Consider the following 27,956-nt stretch of genomic DNA (forward strand, 5'->3'; position numbering starts at 1 on the left):
TGTCTTTAATTACATAGCTTTTCTATTTAAAATATTATTAAATTAGCATTCTGACTAGTCAGAATGACATTACTGATATACTGAATATGTATTCTGTCTACTAGTCAAAACGTTTCAGCATTTTTAGATATCTAGAATGTAATTACGGACGGTCAGACGAAATCGAATTTATGTTAAAACAGCTTGCCATACAAGCGCTGCTTCTAAACTGGATATCAGCTGAGAGACACTCTCACACTTTGCCAGCATCAGAGGAGTGCAGAAGTGGAGAATCACCTAAATTTCCACAAAGTAAACACAATGACAATTCTCCAGATGCGACTCTGGTAAGACATGCATTTTATTTATTGCTAATTTTATATTTTAATGTAATGGTATTTACATTATAATGCGTATACCATAAAAAAATATGATGTTTTCCAATCTTAACCACTTATTTATTTATTTATTTATTTATTGATTGATTTTATCTTAAACTGTAAAAAATATGCATTTTTCTTCCATGAAATAGAGCATAAATTTATCTGCAGGGTACAGGGAAAAACATAAACACCAGCCACAACATTCTGCATCACGTTAAAGTTCCTCCGAGAGAGGGCGCTTTTAAGTTTCGTTTTCCAGGAAGCAGGAACTGTGAAACCTAAAAACATACATGCTTATTTCATGAGTGTGTACTTACTACCAGTTTCATTTCTTCGGTTTGGCTCTCAGTAATTACAGTGGTTAATGGAGATTTCAATCATAGATAACAACAACAACAACATCAATAACAATATAAGATATGGACACTTCACAACAAATGTTTAATCTGTATTATAATACTTTCATGAATCCATACAAAATTCTATTATTTAAAATTAACTTTTCATATCTCCTGTTGAAAAAAAGACTAAATAATTACAAAATTTTTTTAATAGTATTTATTCTAGACTTAGATTAGGACAATTTACCATAGATTGTATTGAAATACAGTCTGCGTAGTGCTTTTCATTTAGTTTATTTTTTTTTTCGTAATTTTGAATATACAAGACAGTACAATACTTGATGAACTGAAAAATGATATCTTCTTGTGTTATTTTTTTATTTGTTTGTGTGGGTTTTAGGTGTTTCATATTTCTACTTACTGGAAATTTAGTTGGTGAGTACTTGCCTTGGATATGGCTGAATTACATGATTTTTTGTTGTTTTTTCTTAAACAGATTTCAACATTACCAGTTATCTGGAGCTCGTCAGGGTTAGGTGACAGCAGCAATAGATTCCCAGAAATGTTAGTTAAGACCTGACAACAACAAAAACATCAGGGATCAGGGACTTTATAAATATTATAAGCTATTGAAACCTCTCAACTCTCTCTACGCTTGCTTATACAAACAGGGTAGGATTTACAAAGCCAATTTTGTGTTTTACACACAGTGTAGATAAGTTAAAAGAAATTGGTGTTTTGAACACACAACATAGAGCAAACTACAAACAAACTACCTGTCCATATCTTTAGTATGAGTTACAACTTTAATATCTGTAAAATATTCCAATTGTTTTCAATATTTTTAACAATTATTTTTTATTTTGTTTATTTTACTTGAACTTTGGTGCCTGTCTTCAGCTGGTGCAATTACTTCAGAGACTTCAGGGCACATCCTGGAAAGGTCGCCAGTCTATCACAGGACAACACAGACACACAGAGTACCTTCTGACAATTTTCAAGAAATTAGTTAATCTCACTGTCACATCTTTAGAACGTGGGAGGAAGCTGGAGTGAGAGATCCCATGCATGCACAAGGAGAACATACTAACTTCTTACATAAAGACCCCTGGCTGGGTTTCGAAATTTGGACCTTTTTGCAGCTCAGTGCTACCAACTGTGCCACCGTTTCCCAACTGTTATCCTCTTTATATTGTGGTTTATTTTCCACTGTGATATATCTGGAATAAATTGATACAATTTTGAGAAAATATTCTACACTTTGTCAAATAAAAAATAAAAAATCTAATTTTTATTATCATTCAACCACAAGAGGCAAATATATATATATATATATTTATTGAACTTATGCATTTCTTGAAAATTTCACGAATGAGTAGTCTGGATCTTTGAGTGTGGAAATCAAACATAAAATTGTAACACATTTAGGTTATCTGCTTTGAATGTCCTTATCAGTTAATAAAATGTAAGTAAGAAAACACCTTCTGGAAATTTCTCCTTGTCTTCAGATTCTTCAGCTCTGCCCTCCACTGCTAACCCAGTGCCTGTCATGACCATGGTGGGGAACCAGGTGGTCCTCCCCTGCAGCTGGAAGGACTCCCAGAAAGAAATGGCAGCGTCCGGCTGCCACATCCAGTGGATGACTCCGCCACACACCGTGTTTGAACAACTTGGAGAAGACAGGTGGCAGGGGGCGGAGTACGAGGGCCGGGTGGAGGTGCCTCTGGAGAAACTCAACTCCGGGGATTGTTCCCTGATAATAAAGGACGTTCAGATAGGAGACACTGGGAGATATGAGAGCTTCCTAGTGGTGGATGGCGTGAGGTCCCAAAAGACCAAAGTTTTCATTCAGAGTGTCAAATTGTCTGTGACAGGTTAGTATGGGACTAGAAGGGATGCTTTGTTTTTATTTAACAATGCAATCTCACCATCCAAACATTTAGTTTTTCTCCATATTAGAATATTATATTCAAGCTTCTTTTAGACATAAAAGTACAAACTAGATATTTCTAGTGAGGTTAGAAATAGATGTTCTATTTCTAAAATCACTATTCTAAGTGGTCAATCAATCAATCAAATTTTATTTGTATAGCACATTTCAGCAGCAAGGCATTTCAAAGTGCTTTACATCATATCAGACACAAAAACACAATGCAACATAAAATCAACAATCAAAACACAACATTATGTCAGGTTCCATCATTAAATTTGTAATTGATTACGTTTCAAATACAACTCTAAAAAAGTGGGTTTTTAGTTGAGATTTAAAGGAAGTCAGTGTTTCAGCTATTTTACAGTTTTCTGGAAGTTTGTTCCAAATTTGTGGTGCGTAGAAGCTGACTGCTGCTTCTCCTCGTTTGGTTCTGGTTCTGGTTCTGCAGAGCAGACCAGAACCAGAAGACCTGAGAGTTCTGGAAGGTTGATGTTAAAGTGATGTTAGAAATAGAATTTCTATGTATTCTATTTCTAACATCACTTCTTCCTTTAACATAGCAATTCTCTGGTATTTCATTTAAAAAAAATACATTTCTATAAAGCAGATTAAAATAGATTTTTTTTTTTTTTATTACTGGCGATGTTTTCGTCCTTCTCTTTTAATACATAGTATGATCTCTCTTGGTCTAGTTGCTGTGAATGCTAATGTATTTTCTTTGTATTTTGTGTTTGTCACTTTCAGACCACAAATCCCAGAAGAGTCTTTACCCAGGGGACGACCTGGTTTTGAAGCTGTACACCCCTCACTCATTTGCAGTGGTCTTTCAGAGCAGGTTAGTTAAAAATCATTTAAAGAAAACTCTTAGATCGGCTCAGGTCAGTGATCAGCAGGATAAATAAAGTAAGAACTTCCACTAGTTTTGGTTTATAAAGGGATCAACTAAGACTGCTATATACTTTAATGCACTCATTTTGAATGTTATAAAAAATAAAGATTAGCACCATTTGTTTTGATGGGAAATAAAGGGAAATATTCTTGTAATTTATTCATTGGGGTCAGGAAGTTAATTGAAGATCATAATAGGAAAACCTGTTTGGTGGATCTCCAGGTTGTTTTTTTGTTTAACTGTCTTTCTCCATGGCAGACAGTGTGATAATTTAATTTTCACACATAACATGGGTACTTCAAATCACAGATTTACAAAGTCGCTCAAATTTCTCTATCCAGCTGCAGGTCACTCACTGAGGTTTTGTTTGTGTTTCCACAATATTTTGGTTGCTTAGTAAGCAAACCTGTTGCTATTAAAACATGCTTGATTATTATAAATACTCACACAGTGCAACAGCGTTAGGATTTTGGAGTTAAAACCAAAGCAGAGTGAAGCTTATTGTTTGGTTTTCCCAGCACTTTCAGCCTCCAGAAAACAATTTCCACAATTAAGCTCATCTTGTTTTCATTTTTTCTCATGTTGTACAGGAACAGTTCAGAGTGGGTGAACTTGTGGAAGAGAGGGGATGAAAACAATGAACGCATGGAAAAACATCATCAGCTTGAACAATTAACGATAAAGAATCTTCAATACTCTGATGAAGGAATATACAAAGTTTTGGATGAAAACGACCTCTCTGTCAGCACCATACAGCTGTACATAAAGGGTGAGAGCACAGCTTCCTGTGAACAATGTGAAATTTAGGTTTTAAAGTTAAAATTGATCATATTTATTACTCACCTATGTAAATGTACATTTTTTCTAGTTTAATATCAATCATCATCTGCATCATAATCATTTTCAGTATTTCTGCTTTCAGAAAAATACATGTCATCGAGAATCCAAGCAAAGCAGGAACAAATTCTGATAGGTGAGAATATGTGACCTTTGCACTTTCAGAACAACCAACTGAGAGTCTTGGTTTTGTTTCCGAGCAACAATCATTTTCATGCAGCAGAAGTAAAAATGTCTATTTTCAAAAAGCATGATAGCAAACCAGAGGGGTTAAGTCTATTTATTAGTTTTTATGTCTCATTGTCAAATCCCAATATATATGTTACTCATACAAACACATCACACACACACACACACACACATATAAGTGATTCCTAAAGGAAGCACTTTGACCTAAAATAACAACATCTGTTCTGTCTTTTCAGATGCTGCAGCTACAAGCAGCAGTTCACCTCTTCTCTTGTCTGTTCTGCTCTCGTTTTACCAAATCATTCATCTTCACTGAGACATATTTTTCTGCTGTGTAACTATCAACAATATCTACAGAATTTAGCACTCTATGACCAGCAGACAGAGAAGATTTGTAAGGAGAAGTAACAACAAGCATTGCAATCCTACGCTTGACTAATTCTGAAACACTTTTATTAAACAGTCTGGTCCATTTCTTTCATCTGTCTAGCAGCAGAAACATTGTTCTTTTTTATATATTCTGTTTCTCATATTTGCAAATTATTATTTGAGCTATTAAAAATGTTTGGTTCCAGTTACAACGTTTTGTGAACCACTGCTTCAAAATTACATAGCAGAGATCTTGCTTTTATATTTATGGGTGGCATAAATGGTCATAATTCTTTTTATACATTTAATCTACATATTTAATCTAGGGTGTTTTGGTCTTTTCCCTCCTTTTTGTTAAATACCAACTCTTTATTATTAATTCAAAATTCAGAGTAATCAACATGAGAAACCTTACTAGTTTTCTAGTTTATAAAAAAATGGTTGTTAGTTTTGAATTATGGTTTTGTTACAAGGTAATAAACAGTTAATTTAGCAAAAACACAACTTGGCTGGACAGAGAGGCTGAAGATACTGATTATTCTGAGAGAGGCCAAGAACAGAGGGGACCTCTATGGCCTTAAAACAAATCCCAGAAAGGTCAGTAGTTCATGTGAACACTATTTCATCAACATGCCGAATGGTTCTTTACAAAAAAGCTAAGTAACATAGGAAATGGAAGCTGGCAGTGCATCGTCAATATTCTTTGTAAAACATTTTGAGAACAGGAAGTGTGTGTGGTGTGATAGAGAAATTGACAAAAAATATTGGGGTGTAAAAAGTTATATCCTTCTTTTTTATTATTTCTTAATAAAGAAAGAAATAGGGTCTCTTTTGCTACAGAAACCCTAAGGGACACTGAAGGAAGAAATAAACTTTCTCGTACGCACCAGATACTATCTTGTGTGCACCACATACTTTCTTGTACATACCAGATAGTATCTCTTGCCCATCAGATAGCATCTTGTGCAACCAGATACTTTCTTGTGCACAACAAATAATATCTGGTGCGCATGAGAAAGTTTATTTTTATGTTTTCCTTCAATGTCTTTCAAGGGGTTCTGTACATTGCTTTCTTTCTGACTTGAAGTGAAATGTTCATAGTTTCTGTTCTCAGCATATTTCACTTATAAAGATCATTGGTGATGCACTGCCTCCTTCCAACATCTCCATTGTAAAAAAATCTTTAGCTCCCTTGTAAGCACAATAATGGTATAAAGGTTCAGAAAATAGCATTTCAATAAAGTATTAACACCTTTTTCAGAATAGAGATTTTTTTTTTAATGCAGTAGAAGTCCATTTTGATCTGGGTGCCTCTCGAACAAGTGGTTAGCTTCAGCCTCTGTGATGACTGATCTGTATCAATAACAATTAAAAAAAACTTCAAGAGACAAGAAGTGCTTGTACCTTTTTAACAAAATGTCACTTCCAAAATTCAGACCTCTCCATCTAACAATCAGATATTTCACAGTGAAATTTTGTTGTCTAAAACCTCTCTAACAGAGCTTAAGAGACCAATAAAATAATTCACTAAAACTATGACTTCAAAATGTTCACATTTTCAGTAATTGTTTTAAGTTGTACCAATTTGTGATTTTATAAAAAAATAAAATAAAATTGTTAAAAATTATAAACAAAGCTTATTCAAAACTTTCTTGACTGTATTTGTAGAAAACTTTAAAACTTTTAAAGCAAATATAGCTAATTAGAAATTGACATGTATGATCTCATATCTGTAAAAAATAATGTATTTATTATTTAATTTAAATCTGAAATAAAGAAATAAATAAAAAAAAAGTTTTTTGCTTTTTATTCATTTTTAACTCATTCAGAATGTTTGGTTACATGGGAATGGCTTAATACACACGTTCACAGGAATAGATTTAACACAAAGGACAAAGAAACAAAGACATACAAAGACAAACATTTAGTTTTAGGAGAAATGCAGTTTCCCTTTATCATGAATACATGTATTGTATTCACACTGAATACAATACATGTATACATGAGTTATTGCCTTTCTCTTTGTGAACAAATCAGGTTTAGTAAATGGTTACTGGGATTCTTTCTCCATTTGTGTTTTTGTATATTTTTGCTGTTTCTTATTATGGTACTTATTATCTTTTTAAATCAAGTCACTTTCACCTACTTTTCAGATGTTTCATATCCACTTTGACAAAAAAATAAAATAAATCAATAAAAAGTGATCGGCTCACAGTCATAGGAATATGTGGTTTGATAATATATTATTTTGAATTTTAGATATTTTGGTTCGGTCAGGGTCCCTAATAAATTCATAATAGATGACTGGCTTAAGGAGGGATCAGAATCATGTTAATTAAAATAGGTCAGAATGTCAAATCTTCAGAAAATATTACATGGTTAAATCACATGAGAGTTGATCAGTTTCTGACAATAATTCATCAAAATATTAAATATGTTATGACAAGTATGGAATGGGAGCAGGCTGGGACTTATAGACGTGTTGATAAAAACAGTTGAGTTTTTCCAAATATTAATGCATTTAGGAGATAAAATCCAAAGATTGATTGTTCTAAACAAAGATAAGAGATGCTCCTTGACTTTTAAGTTCAAACCTATAACAATAGGATTTGCTGACATGAAGAAAAAAAAGCACATTGCTTAAGGGTCAGGGCTTTTCTCTACCCAGTGCAGTGTTATAAATCACAAACAAATGCAAGTGTTTCTTCCATGTTAGGGGAGAAAGATTGTGGGCTTTTTCCAGAGAAAACCATACACCTTCCTCCATATACATCCACCATACATCCATCGTTTCAGCCACACAAATGTCCATTTGCTGTCACAGTAAATGTCCTTCCAGTGTTTCATAATTGCACCCGAATATTTTGTTCAACTGTTTTAATGAATAGTGTGAAAAATACAGTAACATTTAATTCCTCTGTAATCTAAATTTGGAAGATAATTTAAATGCACAGATTTAGCAACTGGCTGAATGGTCAAATATTGGTAGTTTATGTTAATATCAGCAACGTTTACACCAAAGTTAAATGAAAGTTTTTAATTTTCCAAGTTCACAGGTACAAAATGTGTGTTTTGCAGTTTCTTCAGAGGAATATATGCAAAAGTTCAATGATGAACGTGGAGATGAAACGTCCTCCTCTGTTATCTGTGTTGCAACTTGTTTCACATGTGGAAAAAAGAAAGACTGAGAACTTTCAGACTTCAATGAGTCTGAAAAAGGAATGACGAAGTGAGCTTAGAGGGGTCATCATTTCCAGGTTGCAGCTCAGTGTTTTAGCGACCCTCCCACTCGTTAAAAGTTGGGTTTGTGCTTCTTCACCTCGACCATCAGATGGTGGAGGTTGATGAGCTCAGAGCGGACGGCCAGGCTGCGGAATGTCGGCTGGTTCAGAACCTTATGAAAGCCGTGGTAGTATTGGATGAGTTGAGTCAGAGCGCCCTGTAGGGCAGGATAAAGAACAAGAGTCTGTAACAATGTGCAAAATGACTGTGCAGCGCTCCTTTCCTCCTACATAAAGATGGTAGGCGCTTCAACATTGCTTTCCTATTTGTCTACTTGAAGTGGATCTGGAGTGGAAATAACAAACAGACTTTGTTCTTTGATATTCATTAAATTGAAACAAATTTAGGATATTTTGGAATAAGCAGGGTCTGTCAGTCCAGAGGTTTAGAGAAATGCAAGATATTGTAAAAACATTTTCTTTCTTCTTAGTAAGTTTGTTTGTTTGTTTAACAAGAAAGAACTACACTTAAATAATTTTCTTTATACAGATGATGTACTTGTACCACTGAAATTTATATGGTGTAATTCAAAAGACAAACAACTGTTTTATTCTTGCTGTCTGACACCCAAATCACCTTGCCAAAAGATTTTCTGTAAAACTGAGATCTGAGTTTTGTGATGGCAATTTCAAATGAGTGACTTTGTTGACAAACTTGCATAAATTCTACATGATTTGTTTTCTCAGGATGAAATTTTGTACAGTGCACCAGACCCTCCTACAGCAAAACACCCACATAAATGAAAGTGTTACACCATGTTTCAAAACTGCACTTCCTCCAAATGAAATGGTCAGTATGACAAACATTTTAATTTTAGTTTCATTTGACTCCAAAATTTTAATTCTTACTCCATGAGTGCACTTGCAAACATTTAATGGATTTTTTTTTAATGGCTCCAATAGCTTTTTGTTTTCTGAGTGGCATTTCAGTCTATGTCAGTACATGACTTGTTTCATTGTGACACTTATCAAGCATGTTTTTGTTTCCTTTTTTGTTTTGGGGTTTAAATGCAGATTCTCCACTGTTTTTGAACAGCATCCTATTCATGCTGATTCTAATTATTTTCACCTACAGTCATCTGGAAATGTTATACATTTTGGCATTTAGTATATCATTTTTTTTTGTGAACACGGCTGATCATGCTGAACATTCAGCACTACAGGAATCAGACACTGGTGCTTGTTTGGATAAAATACTTGTTTAGTTGCTCACCTGTATGATGCTGGTTCCATTTTTAAAGTTAGTGAAGGACCTCATGACATCTTGACTCATTGACTCCACCGACTGCTTCCAGGTGCTGGAAAACCCTCGAACCAGCTGAGTGATCCGAGCTGCACACAAACACCTCTGTTATGCACTGCAAACATTTTATTCTTTCTCTATTTGTCTTCTGAGGAAGAAACAGGCAGTATGTTTAGGTTTCCTTGCATTATCTGCTTTATGCTGAACTTAGGCCAGTTTCCTGTCTGGCTTCATATGTGGCAGAAACACGATGAGACTGTGGTTGTCGGGGGAAATGATGTGGTTGAAAAGACAAAACATAAAGATGTGGAAAGCTGACCTTGCCATTTCTACACATTTGGACAGATGAGAAACAAAACTGCAAGGACAGTGGAAAGATAAGGAGGAAGTGCCACATTGCTCAGTAAAACAAAACTGAAGGCTGAAATGAAACAAACAGGTAGGTGGATCCCAATCATCTTTAGAGTGAAGAAGAGCATGAGACCAGGACGGAGTGATCTTTGACAATCCCTCATGAGAAGGTATTCAAAACAAGGAACAACCAAAATAAGCAATAACCCAAGTAAGCCCTGTTTGTATTATAGTTACATAACCTACATATGTTAACGGTTGACGACCAGAAATGATATGAAATTTGTGTAAGGCATTTAAAGTTTCTAAAAACTAAAATAACCACTAAAACCCTTCAACATTTAAAATGGCACGGTTTAGTTTTAGGAGAAATGCATAGTTTCCCTTTATCATGAAACCTTAACAAACTGTTCTGGGTGTGGCTAGCAGCTCTGTTCTGTTCCATCTCCAGCCCTTCGCATACAGTCATTTCTACAGCTGAAGCATTTCTCTCACCTTCTTCATTCTTCAGTCGATCTAGCTGCCCTTTCTCCATCAGTGCTTCAGCCTCCTTCACGAAGGCAATCATCCCCCCAAAGGGAGGAGACAGAATCTCCTCGATAAACTCCTGCGAGGTGGGGATGGAGGAAAAACAGGGAGGAATATTTAAAGCTCAGTTGCTTGAAGTGAAATATTAAATGCATAAAACAAGCTTTTATGTGCTGTCTTTATCATCCTCATTGCAGGATGGTCTCTTCATCCACTTCCTGCTCCCACACATATTGTCATCCTCATCTGTGGAAACCCCCTTTAGATACAAAGGGATTTTAGTCTTTTTTTAAAGCTACAAAAGACAAACTTTTAAAAAACAGCCTTTCTTAAAGGATGTTTTTAGCCTTTAAAGAAAAGGCTAAACCCTCTTTTTTAAAAGGACTTTTTTTTTTGCCTGCTTCGTGTTGTATTTAAGCAATGTCTTTGTTTGAAATGTCTGGGAGTGGCAAGTGAAATTGAACCAAAAAGTCAATTACTGTTTCACGTGCTTGTTTCATTGCTTTTTTAAAATTATTTTATTATTTCCAATAATTTACTCTGTGGAAAAGCATAAATTGGTGTTGACATAAAAACTATTTCTGTTCATTTTAAGGGTACAGATGATGAATAGTCCCTAACATTCCTTCAACGTTTAATAATAACTTTTTCTTATCCCACTTTAATAGCTACTACCATCTCTTTAGAGTTTTCCTCTGCTTGATGCAAACCAATGATGTGACTCTTCTTAAACAGACTAACAACTTTTCTACCAGCAGAGGATGCATGTTAAAAAATTTTTTTTAGATTGTTATAAATGACTATAAAATTAAATATAAATTAGATGCCTTAAATATGCAAAACTAATTTATTAAACAAGAGTGTAACTAAATACCCACCTGTTAAAATATTTTTCATGGATTCTTTAAATCATAATTGTTAATAATCAGAAGTTTAGTTATACGTGTTAATTTAATGTGAAATAAAAATAACCAGATTTTACCTGTGTTCTAGCAAGGAGCAACTGTTGAAAACTTTCCACCTCTTTACTGTCATCTGCTGCCCTCTCCTGGACAGATTAGAAAACAACAACAACAACCTAATCAGAATTGACAAGTGAAAACGAAAATAAATACTAAAAATATTCTAGCACAAAAGAAAAGATTTGTGTTAGATTAAAAACCTGCAGAGATGAAAAAATAAAACAGAACCTTTTGTGCCCTGCAAATCATTAACAGTGTACGGAGTAATCCTCACCATCAGGACACCGAGCAACATGTCGTAGTTGTTGATGAGGAAGATCAGCTGATCTCTCCTGGAGGGAAATTCTGCCGCCATCTTCAGCACAAAGTTTTCAACCTCAACCTGCAAAGAAAAATAAACGTTAAGATTATGTCATACATGTAATTAACGGTTTTTTGTTGTTGTTGTTGTTTGACTCCATTGCAAAAACCTGCTAAACAACCACAACTGAGAAATTTCAAACTGACCAATATTTCTTTGTAATTTGAAATTCTGAGTAATTTTTCTCACACAGATGATCATACAATAAATATTGTGTGAATGCATGCGTGTGTGTTACCTGCAGCTGGCCCAGCAGAGCAATGGTCCTCTCATTAGGAAATGTTTGATTGATGCTCACAATGGCGGAGGAGAATTCTGCATATCGCCGAGTGATCTGAAATTAGAAAACATAAACTCTCACCACAAAACATTTTTTGATATACTTTTCCTTCCACTCAACTTTCCATTAATATGTTTGGATAAAGTAGTCTGAACAACCAGGTCTTTAGCAAGAACCTTGCTAAAGAACCTTTGTCATTCCAACAATTTATATGCATTAATATGGAAATAATAAAGTTTTTCTATAAAAATCCAGGTTTTTAATTCTTTTTGCTCTTACTTGCATACAAACAGAAACTTGTGGATTTCCGTTAACTGTAAGTCATAAAAACTAGACGGTACTAAACACTGTGATTTTATGGAACATATGGATTTCACTTTTAGAATATAATTACAGAAATGAATAAAATGTTGACTACATTAAATTTTACTGCAATACACCTACATAACTTTCTTTATAGCAAATCACACATCTCATAAAATGTAATTATAAAGCTGGAACCATAACCGATGGAACGGCTTCACTATGATTGAGGCCAGGAGCCGTGGTCTTTGTGTGTGAACACATACGTAGTGTGGTCTGGTGTCCAGCACTCCCAGTTTCTGAGGGTCTGTGTTTCTGATGCTCTGGATATTCATCTCCAGAATGAGTTCAAACCTCGGCCACAGCAGCTCCAACACGGCGTCCCAGTACCTGAGAAACAATCACAACTTCTTCAGGTGATTCTAGAAATACAAAGAATAATACAATCACATGTGCATCCCCCCAGTTGTTTTTGTAAGAATGACTCCAATGAAAGTAAAAACATAAATCCATATGACGTATTTTTAATTTCAATGTGAAACTGACTTGTCAAGAGCAGGAATGGTCCTCTTGGCTGTGATGGCTCTGAATCTGAGGATGATATGGATGCAGAGAAAGATAGCGATGCTGTCGTAGCAGTCTGACACGTAGGTGGACATGCTCTTCTGCAGACAGACACAGAGAACAAGATCACTAAAGTTTTAGGTGTGTAGTGTATTAGGCAAAGTGCAGTAAATAAATAGCCGCTTGCCCAGGTTGGAATTGTAAATGAGAACTATTAAATAAACACAAGATAAAAAAAATTAAATAAATTTAAAAAAGCTAAAATTACAGATTTATAAATCAGATAATAAAGTTGAACATCCTGTTCATGCGTTATTAAGATAAGTTTTCCATTTTGGCGAATTAGGCTTACATACGAAAACAAAAACACCAACAGATGCATTGGGTAAAATATAAAACAAAAGTGTGTGCACTCTATATTAGGATGATACCCATACAACTATACAACTGGAGATAAAACACATGTCCATACCAGGAACATGCTGAGAGTTTTTCCCATGATGCAGTTGAAAAGGTCGAGGGCCGAGTTTCCAGTCACCATGAAAAAGTCACACAAGAAGAGGTATTCTCTGCAGCCGTTGTCCAGCAGGGCATAGTGCTGGCTGCGGAACAACGTCTCGTACGGATACTGGGGAACAGACAATTAACAGATTACAGTACAATGTTTCTTAACCCTAAGCAGAAATTATGCTAGGGCAGCTAGGGTGATTACAAACACCATTTCCTACCCCTGCTTAAATATTGACTTTTATGGCAATATTTAAGAATATTTCTTTCTGAGTTTATGTTACAAAATAAGGATATAATTATAGTAAGTTAATCCTTTGAGAAAAATGAAAAATTTTATATTTGTACGAGAACAATTTATTTGAATGTACAAACAATGCATATTGTGACTCCTATCACAGTATTATTGATCGTTTACCATATATAATGCAGCCAGTGTTACCTTGTATATAATACAAGGAGTATTTTCACAGTTTGAATAAAATTAGTTTTTGTTTTTAATTTAGATTGTAATTTTAAATGTGTGCTCACCCTGCTGTCCCCTCTCTGAGCTGTATGTGGAACCAGGATGGGACCCTCCAGCTCTGCTGGACTCAATATCGCCCCCCTCTGGCCCAATGTGAAAATGGTGTTCCTGCTCTTTAAAGATGGTTTGGAGAAAAAACCTGCAGCTCAAAGTCAAGGATCGTTTAAACTGGGCATTGGTACATCAATGCTGTCCTGTGTCTAACAGACTAATTATCTAAGAGAAAGTATGTTTTATTTTCTTCTAATGTAATTTCAATGTTTAATTTTTTTATGAGCAAACACAACCATGGATAAAGACAGAAATTGAAGGATATCTTTCTTAGCTGTATCTTCCACTCCCATCAGGTCATCTTTGTCTGCTACCTCCTCATACTGAAACAGAGCAGAAAAAAAAAATTCTAATATAAAATAAAACCCTTTAAATAAAACGAGGAGCAGTAAAAGGACAAGAGCTTAGTGCTTTCCCACATCCTGACAGTCTGGGACGAGTGGTGGACCAAATAAAAAATGTAATGAAGCAGAGATGAACTTATGGAGGTCACATCACACGCTTGTGATTTTTCTTAATGGAACCACTGACCTGCACTTTGAGCAGCCGGCCACTGTAGGACTTGAAGTAACTGTAGTAAATCTTGCTCATAGTGTCCACATACTCATCTCTGATCTCCTTGGCAACGGTTCTTTCATTAGCCAAAAGAAACTGATAGAAAAATCTACAGCAGGACAGTCACAAGGACAACCATAAGTAATTTTTACTCATTTTAGAATATGAAAACAATTGAAAAAGGATGTGGTCTTTTGTTCCTTTTAGTCATTTTAGCTGCTTTGATGGTTTAATTTTTATGTAAATTTGGGATGACCCATTTCAAAAGCCACCATAAAGTAGAAAAGTACAAACCTGTACTTCAGGAGAGTATTTTGTGGGATCTGATAATTTGTCATTGGTTTCCTGAAGGAGTAGATCTTCTGAAGAATAAACTCTCTGATCTTTGAGACCGCCTAAGGGGGAGAAAGTTCAGTTTACTCACTATGAAAAACATTGTAAAAGAATCCTGGAGGAGTTCAACTTATACAAATGCAACTAAATTCATACTGGGTTCAAACGGTTCCTTTGAACATTTGACAAATGAGTTAAAAAGTTATGTGCATATATTACTTCACCCTGAAACAAGTGTTTCCTTATCCAGCAAGAGTACATTTAAAGCAATGACTGAAAAGCAAACAACATGAACATAAAAGAACTGAATTTCCTGCTGTGACGCAAGGGGTAACAAAACACAAAATACATTTCCACTCTCTCTCTGGGGTTTACCTTGAGTTTGAGGCGATCAACAATGTCCTGGATGTCGGAGCAGGCCAGAGTTTCTCTGAAGCTCAGCTCTTTGGCAAAGTTGATCTTTGTGTTGAGCTCATGGAGCTGCTCAAGAAATTCCTGCTCCGTCACTGGACTTTCTAGGATGGTGCTGCAATGACAGAGGACAATGTCAAACCGCTCGTAGTAGTTTTTTAGTCGCTCATTTTTAATACAACATCCCTATTTTTCTTATTCTAATTTTGTCATGAAGCAACATGAAAATTAATTAAGGCTTTACGAATTGTTGTCTGTATGCTCAATATGATTGAAATTATTCTGTCTTAAACTTACGAGATCATGACTCCGGGCACCACTAGCTCGTCCACCAGCTGGCTGAGGTGGCTGCGTACGGCCTGCCTGTTCTTCAATCGGACGTTCATACTGACAGACTGCTGCTGCAGGGTCTGGATCTCACTGCTGATGGAGGAAAGGTCGCTCTGAAAGCCACTCAGCATACCCTCCATTCGCTGAGGAAGAAAAGAAAAAGCAACCTATTAAAAATCTGTAACTCAAGAACTGGAAAAATGTTTTAACTAATCTTTTTCTAGTTGCATAAAATAGTTACACACTAAGAAAAATGTGGAAATGGAAAATTTTCTATTAGATGTACTGTGGATAAGTGCTATATAAATAAACTGTGTTTAAGTATGGTCTCACCTCCAGTATGGAGTCACACGCAGTGATCTGGTTGTGCAGAAGAGCAATGTTTTGACTTTCCTTAATGTCTAACATAAATGTGCTCAGGATGGAATTTTGCATTGTTGAAAAAGTAAAATAATTCCAAGTATCACAAGAGTTCAGTAAACAATTCAATGAAATGTTAGTTTATTAATTGTCCATTTAACATAAACTCTCGGATTTAGTCATAGCCTATATCTCACTTCAACGTAGGTGACATTGATACAACGTGAGGGCCAGTAAGTTCTAAAATGTAAAGGATACAATCTTTGATGGAGGCCTGTTCGATCCTCTGCAGCTCCGCCTCCACCTGCTTGGAGTACTGACGTAGGTCAACACCCTAAAAACAGACACAAAGAGAAGAACTGAACTATTAGAAAACATGGTTATTATTGGCTTCGTGTAAAAAGATGTTCACCTCAGAGTTACATTGTAAAAGAGAGCATGTTAAAAGTAACTGCTTCATTTCTAGAGGGTTTTTCAGACCTGGTGCATTCTGGCTGATGAGCAATCTGAGATGATTCAGGACATTTGAGAACATGTTCATTTAGCAGTTTGGATTAAAACAAATTACATTTGTGTACAATAATATACTGCATAGAGGCCTGTTGAAATTACAAAAAAACAGTGTAGTTACACCAAATATCTTGTGCTTCTGGTTTGTGAAAAAGAATACATACTGGACCAGGTAATGCAACAGCAAAGTGAAAGTTACTGAGACACAATAATGAATGCCTTCTTTCTTCAGTGTACACTTTATTCAAAATATAAAATTCAGAAAAAATAAAGAAGTAATTGTCACAGTAACAGAAATAGGTGTTATCCTTTGGCCATTTAAATCTCTACAGTGGAGAAATGAGGAGGATTAATAGCCAGGTTAAATGTTTAGACATTTAAGTTGTATATTTGATACAAATGTGTTATGATGCTTTTACCGTTTTAAGAGCTTCTTTCACAAGATCATCTTCCAAGTTTGCCTGAATATGAGCTGCAGGAGGACAGATATAATAATTTTAAAAAATCTTGTAGAAATCTGGCATCACAAAGATTTTCCAAGACAAGAACTCCTTCTCTGAACTTGACTGAAAATTTTTAAATAAGTGTACAACAACTAAAATTTGAAAACATGCCAATGAGAGACTTTAAGAGTTCAGATAAAACCGAATACAGTTTCTGTTAGCAAGGAAGAAGAATGAAACAGAACTTAAGATAGCAAAGACCAAGTTGCAAATGTTTAGTGATGAGATAATATGTTTACAATTACGTATGACCTATGCATGAGCAAAAGTAGTTCATTTTGGGACTGTGAACTTATTTCAGAATGAAAAGATGCTTAAATATGAACATACAATAACAAATCTTAGGCCCTTGTGAACTAAAAAAAGACTGGAGCAATATAGTAATGAACCGGAGTCTTACTGTCCACTTCGTCCAAGATGAACTCATCAGTGGTCAGGTCCAGTTCTCCCAAGTTAAGGTTAGCGATGTCTCCCTCAGTTTTCTAGGAAAAAATAAAGATATAGCTATTTCAGAAAAAAAATCTCTAAGGATTTCATCTCATTTAGTGAAACAAGTACTTGTGCAGTGCGAGGTATTCAAAGTATAGCAGATACAACCAAATGTTTATCACAGTGAAAATCTCATCTGACTTACAACACCCTCAATTGTCTGCTCTAATTAGGTTTTCGTTGTTTGCAATCAACATGGTAATTAGCCAAGTTGTTGGTCAACAACTGATCAACAGTTAGTATTTAATACCTTGGTTTTATCATCAAACTAGGTGCTCCACAGTTTGACTAGACAGTTTGAAGCCTGTTAGGAAAATGCTAGCAGGTGCTATTATCCAAAGCTATTCTTAATATTTAACTGTGTTCCTTCAAAAAAGGCTATCGAGTCAACAAAATAAATGGTCACCTCGTCCTGTAGATACGCCATGGCGATTTGTGTTTGGTTTCCAGTTATGTTTACGTCGGCTTCAATAAGACCAGCAGGTACTGCCTCAGCCATTGCGGCGACTTTATGCTAACGTAGACGATAGAAAGGAAAACAAAAACACAAATGCAACCAAAGTAACGTTCCGCTTCCAGGTATCAGCCATGAAAAAGCATTTAACATTTTTATAAACCTAGTAAGGTATATGGCTTTAGGATGATGAAATTATTTTTATACAGATAAAATAACTGTAACATCTATATAATTTATGTTTACGTAAATTGGCTTTAAGATGTGTAGAATCTCATCGGACCCACAAAAAACGGAGGATCAATTTCCTGTCAAAAACTCAGCCAAAGTCTCGCGAGATAATAACGTCTTCCTCTTTGCGCGGAACCTGCTTCCAAGATGGTAAGTTGGTTTTCGACCGATCTAGTATGGTTTTAAAATCTGCAATCATCAAGCTTATATCTACTTTATCTGTGGTTTATTCGTCCCCATTAGGTACTATGCATGTTGTGGTGATGAAATAACTTGAAATCGTTGAAATATGAGACATTATATTTGAAATATGGTACCCTATCTTTTAAACGCTGGTTAGCTCTGAGGAGTCACAAGCTAAGAAGCGCCAGTGGATTTAATACCTACAATTTTAATTGTTAATTTCGCTAAAACACGTTTCACGTGCTAGTTAAAGCAGTGATAACTTGCGTTATATTGCTACTTTTGAGGTCCAATCATTTATATCACCCATACAGTTTTGCTCGGGGCTTCAATTGCTGAGCTAACTAGTTTGTTAGCATTAACAAGAGCACTACAAATGGAAACCTGTTGTTTGCATTAAGGTTTACGTTTTTGCATTTAGTTTGATTGAACAAGTTAAACATCTATCAACTAATTGTATCTTGTATTTTGCAATGCTGTGGTCTTAAAGTAGCCCTGTTGCTAGGATTCAGCCTCTGATCATCTCTTTTCTTTTAGTGATGTTTTTCCTGTTACGATTATGATTTCAGTCTTTGGTCATCCCTGAGAAGTTCCAGCACATTCTTCGTGTTCTCAACACGAACATTGATGGTAGGAGGAAGATCGCCTTCGCTATTACGGCCATCAAGGTATATTTGAAAAAATTTATCTTTTTAAAATATTTGACCCGTTTTATTTATTAAACTTTGTGCTACATTTGAGCTTGCTGCACTTGGTCTTTTCTGATTGTTTACATAAGAGTAATACTAAGTTACTGTTTGTCTGATTTAAGGGTGTAGGCAGACGCTACGCTCATGTCGTCCTAAGGAAAGCTGACATTGACCTCAACAAGAGGGCTGGAGAGCTCACTGAGGAGGAGGTAAGCATAGCTGCTAAAAACTGAAAATTATTAGTTCCAAGTCTGGCTAGAAATCTTTTTTCGAACAGATTACTAAATTAAATAAGAATGATTGTTATCTTGAAAACTTAAATGTATATAGATCAAATTTGCTGTAAAGATGTAGTTGCCCTACCAATGTCCACAGTAAATGTTTTTTGTTTTCCATTTTGTGTTTTGGAAGTTTTGGTGTCGACCATGTATTTGTTCCTGCTTTGCCGTTATTGTGTACGCATTTTAATAGTTGGTTATTTGAATTAATTTTCTCAAATCTACTCAGTCCAAACCTCCCCATAGATGCCGTATGGAGGTTCTTTAGACAGCATAATCACAACCTGCTTAATGAACAGAAGCTTCAATAAGGTTGAAATGTGGTTGCCATTGATCTTTGCTCTTCCAGTAAAAGATAGTCAAAATATTAAATATCTCAGCCTTTTAGATGATGAGACAATCCTCTTCACATAAGTAGCACCTTATCTGTGGTTATAAAGGAATAAAAAGTGAACATTATGGGTCTTGTGGTTCATAATCTGTTTTTAAAACATTAGGTTTTATCTTAAATCATAATTAGCTTTTGAAACAATCTATTCAGAGTTACTAGCGTATATTCCTCAAAATAATAAAAATAGTTTAAAAGCTAAATATCTTTGGTTCACTTGCCTGAACACTTGTTGGGTATTGAAAGACTGTATCTAAACAAACATTGAAGCCAATGTGTTGGTAAAATAAACATTTGACCCACAGCAGATTCATGATTAAAAATAAATAAAATTACATCTAGGTAAATAGGCTGATCTTTTTCTGGTAGAATTCAAGCTATCTCTTATTTGCTGCCAACTATTAGCACTAATGATGTTATTTATGTATGTATGTATGTGTGTGTGTGTACATATACATATATTATTATTATTATTATTATTTTTTTTTATAGGTTGAGCGGGTAGTGACTATCATGCAGAACCCTCGTCAGTACAAAATCCCAGACTGGTTCCTTAACAGGCAAAAGGACGTCAAGGATGGCAAATACAGCCAAGTAAGTGGTAAACAGTATTATGAATCATTTTGGACCCAGTGAGACACTATAGCCTGAAATGTTGTAAAGTTTTTTCAAATGTTTCCTCAATTAATCACGGATCACTTTTATGTGCATCTCTAGGTCCTCGCCAACGGTTTGGACAACAAGCTGAGAGAAGATTTGGAGAGACTGAAGAAGATCAGGGCTCATCGTGGTCTCAGACACTTCTGGGGGTAAGAATTAAGAGTGTTTGTCCAAGAACAAACATCAACATCTTCACCAGGAGCTGCTCTTTTCTCACACCAATCTTGCAATTTTTAGTCGATTCATTCGTAATACTGGGATTAAGCTAAGATTGAGAACAATATTGCAACTCAGTGTTGAGGCCCTAAACAGAATGTGGCAGACTGGTTCAGCTCAAGATTGTTGAAATACAGAAAGGTGAACAGATGAGTGGCGCAGAGAGAGCCTGTCCTGGGGACACTTGAATTCCTATTGAATGATTTTGGTTTCTATACTGAACACTTTGCACTACATTAACTAAATAAATTGGCTTAAAAGAAGAGCAGGCTTGCGCTCAGTGGCTAATTTTTTAAAGAGCGCATGCACCATGTGGAGATGTTGTCTATGATGTGGTTGTCCAGGGTTAGATTCCTGGTCTCAGGCCATTCTCTCTCCTCATCCCTGTCTATGTTTTACTGAATAAAATTTATTTAAAAAGCCATTAAATTTAGTTTTGCTATGACGTTAATCTGATTAGACTTCTAAAGTATTGTCCTTCTCTTTAAAAGTGAAGTTTTTCTGTTGCATATTGTGCAAGTGTCCCAATGCAAATTGGTCCCTGTGTGAAAGGCAAGCATGTGTATATAACAGTGGAAAAGATATCTCTTTTCATACAACAAATGGCATATGTAACACATGGCAGTGTAGCTTTGCATTTCCTATTGGAAGGTGCATTGTATTTACTGCATAAACTTTATTAGTTTAGTAGTTGATGAATATCCCCATTCCACAGTATATTTTTCTGTACATATATTTCAACTTTTGAAGTATTGTTGTGAAATTACAGTGCTTTTGAAAAATATTTGCAAAGGAAAAAAAAAACTATCCTTGTTGCTTTAGTTTGTTTCCATAGATGAACTAAAATGAATTAGTTTTAACTTTTTCTGCATCTTTTTTCTCTATCTACAGTCTCCGCGTGCGCGGTCAGCACACCAAGACCACCGGCCGTCGTGGTCGCACTGTCGGTGTGTCCAAGAAGAAGTAAACTCCCTGCTTTCCTTTGTTTCAATAAAACACCACACTTCACAAAATTTACCTGTCCTTTTTGTTTGTTTTTGATTCAAATACTGATCCTGAAATTGGTTTAAATAGTTTATTCTCAATTGTTCAGAAAGAGAGTGACTTTTGTAACAGGAATAATATTGCATTTAATTTACCCATTGTATCCTGAAAGTAGGTAAACTATGGCTGCAGGAAATTCACAAAGTGCAAAGAAACGATAAGCAGAGTTGAAATTGTTAAACAAGTGTTCAGCCTTCATAAAGAAGGCCCATGTATGGCTTTTTTTGTTTTTTAAGCAAGTGTAGAAACACTGGTTTTAACTAAAGCAAATCAAAGGGGTGAAAAGAGTTAAAATATAGAAATATCTGAAAAATTGTTAAAATAAGAGACTGTAAAACAGCAATAAATCATTCTGCCAATTTTCAGTTATATTACAGCAAAATTATTCAGGACAAATTAAGACTTGAGCATTCTAAATACAGTTGGATAAATCCACATATCTATATTAAAGAAAAGCTTCAAAATGTACAATATTCCCACTCCCAATATATGTTAATATTCAGAGCTGTTGCTGCAAAAGTTTGTTCACTCAATGTTGAAAAGTTACAGCTGTGAATTAGTCATTACTGCCACAATAGTACAACATGTAATGACATGACAGCTGTTTTATAAGGATGAAGAGCTGGTAGGACCTTCAGTCATATAGTCTATTAAAAGTAGCATTATATAAATTACCCTTCATCAGGATTGCAAGACAAAGAGCTTAAGCAGGAGAGGAAAAACATTGACTTATCAAAATTTCTGAAGCTATTTGGGATGGCCTATGCCTTATCAAATGCCCATCATGACAGTAAATCAAAAGCACCAACATGTTGAGAACAAGTAAAGGAACCATAAAATAGTTGGAATTAAAGATTCCTATGATTGTAAAATAACCAAAACAAAGAATGGTACATGATACACCAAAGATTTTTGGAGAAATACATTAGTCAACAAAACTTTTATCAAAAAATAAGGAATGACAAAATGGTGACTTATGAAGGAGAAAAAAAATCTGCTGACCAAAGTGAATTTTATAAATTGTTTTTTTTTTAATGCTGCAGATTGCATCATGTTTTCTGTTTATGATCAATTTCAAATCAGGTCAGCTGTCAAATGTTTCAAATGAAAAGTATGCAAAAGAAATCAAAGAATAAACCAAAATTAATGCTAGATTGCAAACAAAACTGGTGTTTTCATAGGAGTTAACAGAGAACGGGGCTATGACCTCATCCATCCTGCGGTGGGGGGGATTTCTGCTGCGGCTGATGCTGCTGCGCTGCTTGAGGCTGCTGCTGCTCCTTGGTGGGAGCGTAATAAAGCTCCAGCGGCTTTCGGACCTTCCAGTATTTCTCGTTGACCAATTCTAGTGTCAGAGAACCATTGAGAGTCTGAAGGGAAAAAATAGGAGACTGGCTCGCAAAATTTTCTTTATGCATAAACAAACATTTTATCATAAAGATGAGACAGGAATTGGGTTTGTTACTCACTGAAAACTGCCCTCCCCTTGTTGTTATGTAGATGGTGTATTGTTTCTCACTGATGTTGCTCAGAGTTGTCCCTTCTCCACTCCTTGACGCTGCTCCAGTTTCACCTTCTCCCTCTGCTCCTCCCTCCTCTTTTCCTCTGTTCTCCGTCGGTCCATCAGTCCGTCGTTCCTCGAGAGCGATGCGCAGAGCGAGGTACTTTGACAGATGGTCCACAGTGGCGTTGGCTGTTGTCTTCACATATCTGTTAAAAGAGGGAAAGATCAGTTGTATTGCTATTACTATTTATTGCTATTAACAGCAGTATATTTGAAGAATGTTTACTGTAAAAGTGCCAAACAATTAAGCTGGTCATAAATTGATATTCTTCAGAATTTTGTAGAAAAGAAAATGTTTATCGCAAAACTGAAAGGGGCAAAAGAAAACATTAACATGCAATTAAAATTAGAATTGTTGGATATCACTTCTAACAAGCATGTATCCATAGCCAGGTCTGGCATTGCATGATAAGATAAAATGATCTTAATCATTTCCATTTGCATAATTTATTGGGGGTTTTTTTCTTTCTGTTTCTACCAAAATTTGGATAAATTCTTCAGTGTGGTGCTTTGGTCTCAATTAGCACTTTCTTTGAAGGATAATTTTTTAATGTATTTAGATAAAAGTTAATTGATCTTTGAGGATGGGCTTATGTTTTATTATGCCATAACCACTATATAACTTGAAAATGGTCTCAAAACAACAATATTATCGTTTATTGCAATAACGTGTGGGACAATTTATCGTCCAGCAAAATTTGTCATTGTGAAAGGCCTATTTGTGGTAACACACACTGTGCTCTTTGGATGCTACATGAAATGTTCTTATCTTACCTGGTCTGGTTGTAGTCGTTGCCGTGGACCAGCTGGGGGTGTGGCCTGAACACCAACTCGATCTCCGAAGCCGGCCCCTCCTTGTGGCGCCTCAGGGGAGGAGTTGGGCTCCCGCTGTCCGCCTCGGGGCCTGAGCCGTCATCTGAGGCACGCTGCCGCTTGCGGCTTGGTCCAGCCTCTGGGGGAGTTTGTCCCCTGGGGTGCGGCGTGTTTGAAGGGGCAGAGTCATGGGACAGGTGTGAGCGGGAGTCACCGTTGTCCTCACCACCGCTGAAAGTGGTGTTGTCGCTCTCTTGAGTAGGCTTCTTCACACGGTGATTCCTGTAAACATTGACAAAATTTTAAAGTTAGTGTTGTTTAAGACAAAGATGTTTGTCCTCATAATGATTCCCTGCTATCGCAACACAACAGCACTGAACACCCATCCACCCATCCATTTTCTGTTCACCCTTTGTCCCTAACAGGGTCGGGAGGTTGCTGGTGCCTCTCCAGCTACGTTCTGGACGAGAGGCGGGGTTCACCCTTGACAGGTCGCCAGTCTGTCGCAGGGCAACACAGAAAACAGACAGGACAAACAACCAATCACACACACACTCACACCTATGTTTTGGATGGAAATTGAGCCACTTGCTGTCTCGAAGCATTAACACCAGGGGGCAGCAGAAGGCTGATGTGAAGGCTGAATATATTAGTATATATTCAACCTTCACATATATATTTAAAAAATATATTTTCAGCAATGAATACCAGAATAAAATACATGATGCCTATAATTATTCTGAATAAAAAAAAATAATAATAATAAATATGAACCCAATCAAAGAATACAAATTCAACTGGCAGTTTCTCTTTAAAACATTATAATTGGACAGAATGAGTGAAGATTTAATGAAAACAAGAGACTGTAGAATAAACTGTCTGGTGATACTAAAAACATTTTCATCTAGGAGGGGACAAAAAAAATAAAAAATAATTCGCCATGTGCCCCCCTGACGACCTCCCTTTCTTCCCCCACCTCTCGGACCTGTAGCGGGCCTGCTGGCGGAGCCCCTCCTCGATGCTGGAACTCAGCGCCTCCTTGTTGTGCAGCCTGTTGAGCCTCTCCAGGACGGTGCGCTGATGGGCCTCGTACTCGTCACGACTCGGGTAGATCTTTGAAATAAGCGCGTCAAAGTTTGAATCTCTGCGCAGTGAACGTCGGGAGACCAGTTTCTTCCTGCAGGTTGGGCACTCTTTGTTCCTGAGGTGTCATAAAGATAAGTTTTTTTAAAACAATGAAGTAATTAGTTATACTTGTTTTGCACCTGTGTATATATGACACACTTCCATTCAAAGATATACTAAAGTTGTCCTGTTAATTCTCAAAATCAGATGAGCTGATAATATCCCAGTTAGATATTTACATACTGTACCTCCACATATTGCAAAGTTTCCACCCTGCATTACTTAACTAACGTCTAATGGCAGTTGTTCTTACCCAGATCGCAGTGCAGTGACAATACAGTCGGAACAAAAGCGGTGCAGACACTCTTTGGTGGTCATTGTGTTCTTCAGCATGTCCAAGCAGATGGGACACATCAGCTCACTGTGCAGCGAGCGAGGAGACACAGCCACTTCAGTCCCATCCACGATGGCCTCCTGTGTACACACCAACAAAATTCTGCTTTACTCTGTTGCTTTACATCGTAACAATCAAGAAAAAACCATATGGGGGAAATTAGTCCAACTTGTAGTCCAGTTGATTTCTTTGGACCTGGTTTGAGTAAATTCAATCAATTTCCTCTAAAAGTCAAATTCAGATGCTATCAGAAGCAGTCTGATTTGGAACATTTCATAATTTTTTGTTTATATTTGGTTAAAATGATCTAGCCAGTGTCTTTACGATCAGTTCGGATAAACCCAATATTCGCTCCAAATATGTAAGATATCTTACATATTTGGAGTTGTTGAGCATTTGAGTTGAGAGAATACAAAAAACAAAAATAATTAAAAGAAAACAAGGAAAAGTAACAAAACTTCACAGCAAATATAGACAATAAATTCAAACATTGTCTGCCAATTTGATATATTAAGGTAATCAATCGAACTTATGATCGGTGTTTAAATGTATTCAAACTGACTTTAGAGGTGACAAATCTTCTCTACATTGGCTTTTTCATCACACATAAGAAAAATGATTAGTGAACAGGTTTTACATTCAGAGATTGCTACATGGGAAGTTATGAACTCAGTCAGTCATCATAACAGACTTGATGATGTCTTTGATGTCATACAGGCAGACCTGGAGCCTTTTTTAACACAGGCAGCCTTTGTTCAGCAAAACATAGTTGAGGCATTAATCTCTCTCTCTCTCTCTGTAATACACCCTTTGAACTATGGAGTTTTAACCCTGTTAAGTCAGCTCCAACATATCCACGTCTCATTCGAAACTATACGTATTTCATCCTTTAATCTTGATGCAATGGTCAAGTCAAATCAGACTTACAAACAGCTTTATGAATTTCATTTTGTTTTGTGCTACCATTTACCTGAGGGCTCCTGTGTAGTTCATACAGGCTCAACTCCCAGGTCTTACTTGGAGTCTGGACATTTACAGGAGCTGCCATGCCTGTGGTTTCTCACAATTACTAAATTAAAAAGAGAGAAAACAAAACATTATATCCTTAGTAACTGTGTTTTTTTTTTTGTTTGTTTTGTTTTTTACACCAGAAAGAACCACATAGTACATCTTTATGTGGTTATAGGATTTGTTAGTCAAAAAGACCAGGTGGAAATCTTTCACATCACCAAGAACAAGAACATCATTAGTAGCCCACCAAAGACTGAAGGGCTAATGTGCAGAGATTAAAACAAAAGCTTACTTTTTAGAAATAAAGTATGAAGAAAAATTGGTTGTTAGTACAGTTGACTTTCTTCAAGTTTTACTGCATTTAATCTTTTATGTCCCAATGGTATAATGAAGTTTAAACATTGACATTTTTAAGTTTCAGGGGTTTTTATTCAGGAATACATCAAGTTTATGTGAAAAAGCCTAAATTTGTTAGATAAGAATTAGAGAAATTAGATAGAAATCTGGGCAGTCTCCTCGCTATGAAGCCAAATCTTGAACATTTCGATACCTTGGCTTCTGCTGCATCAGCTGTATTGTCCTCTTTTACATTTCCTAAGAGTTGATTATATTATTATTGAAAAGATCCATTATTGGGTACACAATGCAAATTGCGTTTTTTGTTATTTTAATCTTTTATTATCTTTGCAGGTAATTGGATTTGATCCTTCTTCATAGCGACCTAGTTTTAAAGCAAAATGCCTTGAGAGCAACTAGTTTACGAAAAAACATGTTTTTAATACTTAATACTTTAACACAATTGTGGACCATAACAGCATCGATGCTGTTAAGAAAGTACTAGTTCATCCTTTCTTCAACAAATGTAACTTAAATTTATAATTTGGTATGCACATTTATTCTACTGTTTATGCATCATGTAAAATCTCGAATGCCACTGTTAAACACTGCCAATAGCTTAAAAGAACTCAACATAGTTCGCTAAAAACTGTCCCCAAACAATTCTTGAATTCGTCATTTAGAGTTCATGCTGTTCAAACAGGCTAATTTAACAGTAAGATCATTAAACCCCAGCAACAACGAAACCTTGGACGTCATACGTTTCTAACAGTAAACAATTATATCAACTTTTATTCTTCCCAGTTTCTGACTGTTACACGCAAAACTCTCACTATCAATCACTTCATGCAGCTTTTAGACAAGGAAAGAACTAAATGGGTCGATCAAATCGGAAACTCACCTGACGTTTAACTGACGGACAGCTGACACCAACACACACCACTTCTAGACAAACTTCTCAGTAAATACCTCTAAATACACACACTGATGCGTATTTTCTGCCCGGGACTTTACACAGTCGAAATAGTGTCCCGGCTAAGCCTCGTCTGGAAGATAAGTAGCACAGACAAATCAAAAATGCAACATTTTTCTCAACACCAACGGCTAGTTAGCATTAGCTGTAGCTATGTTTCTGCGTCGTCTTCTTCTTACGTCACAGTACTGCGCTTACCCAGCAAGACTGCCCCCAACGGTCAAGCTAT

The 27,956-nt window shown here is 36.0% G+C and overlaps 4 protein-coding genes across 8 annotated transcripts; 2 read left to right on the forward strand and 2 right to left on the reverse strand.

Annotated features, from left to right (window-relative positions):
• Positions 1-199: 199 nt before the first annotated feature.
• Positions 200-7,697, forward strand: lgals17 (galectin 17). 2 transcript variants are annotated; one of them, XM_044139360.1, is made up of 7 exons: positions 200-326; positions 1,104-1,138; positions 2,212-2,577; positions 3,381-3,471; positions 4,116-4,294; positions 4,448-4,498; positions 4,788-7,697. In XM_044139360.1, exons 1-7 carry the CDS (start codon positions 301-303, stop codon positions 4,865-4,867), a joined length of 828 nt encoding a protein of 275 aa, XP_043995295.1. In that variant the 5' UTR covers positions 200-300; the 3' UTR covers positions 4,868-7,697. The 2 variants fall into 2 exon arrangements, with proteins under 2 accessions (XP_043995295.1, XP_043995296.1); XM_044139361.1 differs by lacking the exon at positions 1,104-1,138 and having other exon boundaries at positions 221-326.
• On the reverse strand, positions 6,712-22,794 carry vps52 (VPS52 subunit of GARP complex). 2 transcript variants are annotated; one of them, XM_044139350.1, is made up of 20 exons: positions 22,719-22,794; positions 17,280-17,361; positions 16,796-16,848; positions 16,125-16,200; positions 15,840-15,907; positions 15,474-15,649; positions 15,141-15,291; positions 14,727-14,827; positions 14,409-14,541; positions 14,143-14,200; positions 13,832-13,965; positions 13,266-13,421; positions 12,776-12,894; positions 12,496-12,619; positions 11,885-11,980; positions 11,560-11,667; positions 11,306-11,371; positions 10,291-10,402; positions 9,415-9,533; positions 6,712-8,359 (listed from the first exon to the last, which is right to left on the reverse strand). In XM_044139350.1, exons 1-20 carry the CDS (start codon positions 22,725-22,727, stop codon positions 8,213-8,215), a joined length of 2,088 nt encoding a protein of 695 aa, XP_043995285.1. In that variant the 5' UTR covers positions 22,728-22,794; the 3' UTR covers positions 6,712-8,212. The 2 variants fall into 2 exon arrangements, with proteins under 2 accessions (XP_043995285.1, XP_043995284.1); XM_044139349.1 differs by lacking the exon at positions 22,719-22,794 and adding an exon at positions 17,775-18,025.
• Positions 17,294-27,931, reverse strand: LOC122844146 (E3 ubiquitin-protein ligase RING2-A-like). Of its 3 annotated transcripts, XM_044139355.1 has the most exons (8): positions 27,656-27,914; positions 26,378-26,476; positions 25,327-25,487; positions 24,865-25,089; positions 23,850-24,170; positions 22,981-23,221; positions 22,719-22,881; positions 17,294-17,361 (listed from the first exon to the last, which is right to left on the reverse strand). In XM_044139355.1, the coding sequence occupies exons 2-7, from the start codon at positions 26,453-26,455 to the stop codon at positions 22,720-22,722; spliced, it is 1,188 nt and encodes a 395-aa protein (XP_043995290.1). In that variant the 5' UTR covers positions 26,456-26,476; positions 27,656-27,914; the 3' UTR covers positions 17,294-17,361; position 22,719. The 3 variants fall into 3 exon arrangements, with proteins under 3 accessions (XP_043995290.1, XP_043995292.1, XP_043995289.1); XM_044139357.1 differs by lacking the exon at positions 17,294-17,361 and having other exon boundaries at positions 22,519-22,881; positions 24,874-25,089; positions 27,656-27,931; XM_044139354.1 differs by lacking the exon at positions 17,294-17,361 and having other exon boundaries at positions 22,519-22,881; positions 27,656-27,927.
• On the forward strand, positions 18,102-21,480 carry rps18 (ribosomal protein S18). The gene is made up of 6 exons (XM_044139364.1): positions 18,102-18,203; positions 18,806-18,904; positions 19,048-19,134; positions 20,084-20,185; positions 20,309-20,400; positions 21,359-21,480. Exons 1-6 carry the CDS (start codon positions 18,201-18,203, stop codon positions 21,432-21,434), a joined length of 459 nt encoding a protein of 152 aa, XP_043995299.1. The 5' UTR covers positions 18,102-18,200; the 3' UTR covers positions 21,435-21,480.
• Positions 27,932-27,956: the final 25 nt, after the last annotated feature.

The sequence above is a fragment of the Gambusia affinis genome, linkage group LG14, assembly GCF_019740435.1.
Source record: "Gambusia affinis linkage group LG14, SWU_Gaff_1.0, whole genome shotgun sequence".
NCBI classification, from domain to species: domain Eukaryota; kingdom Metazoa; phylum Chordata; class Actinopteri; order Cyprinodontiformes; family Poeciliidae; genus Gambusia; species Gambusia affinis.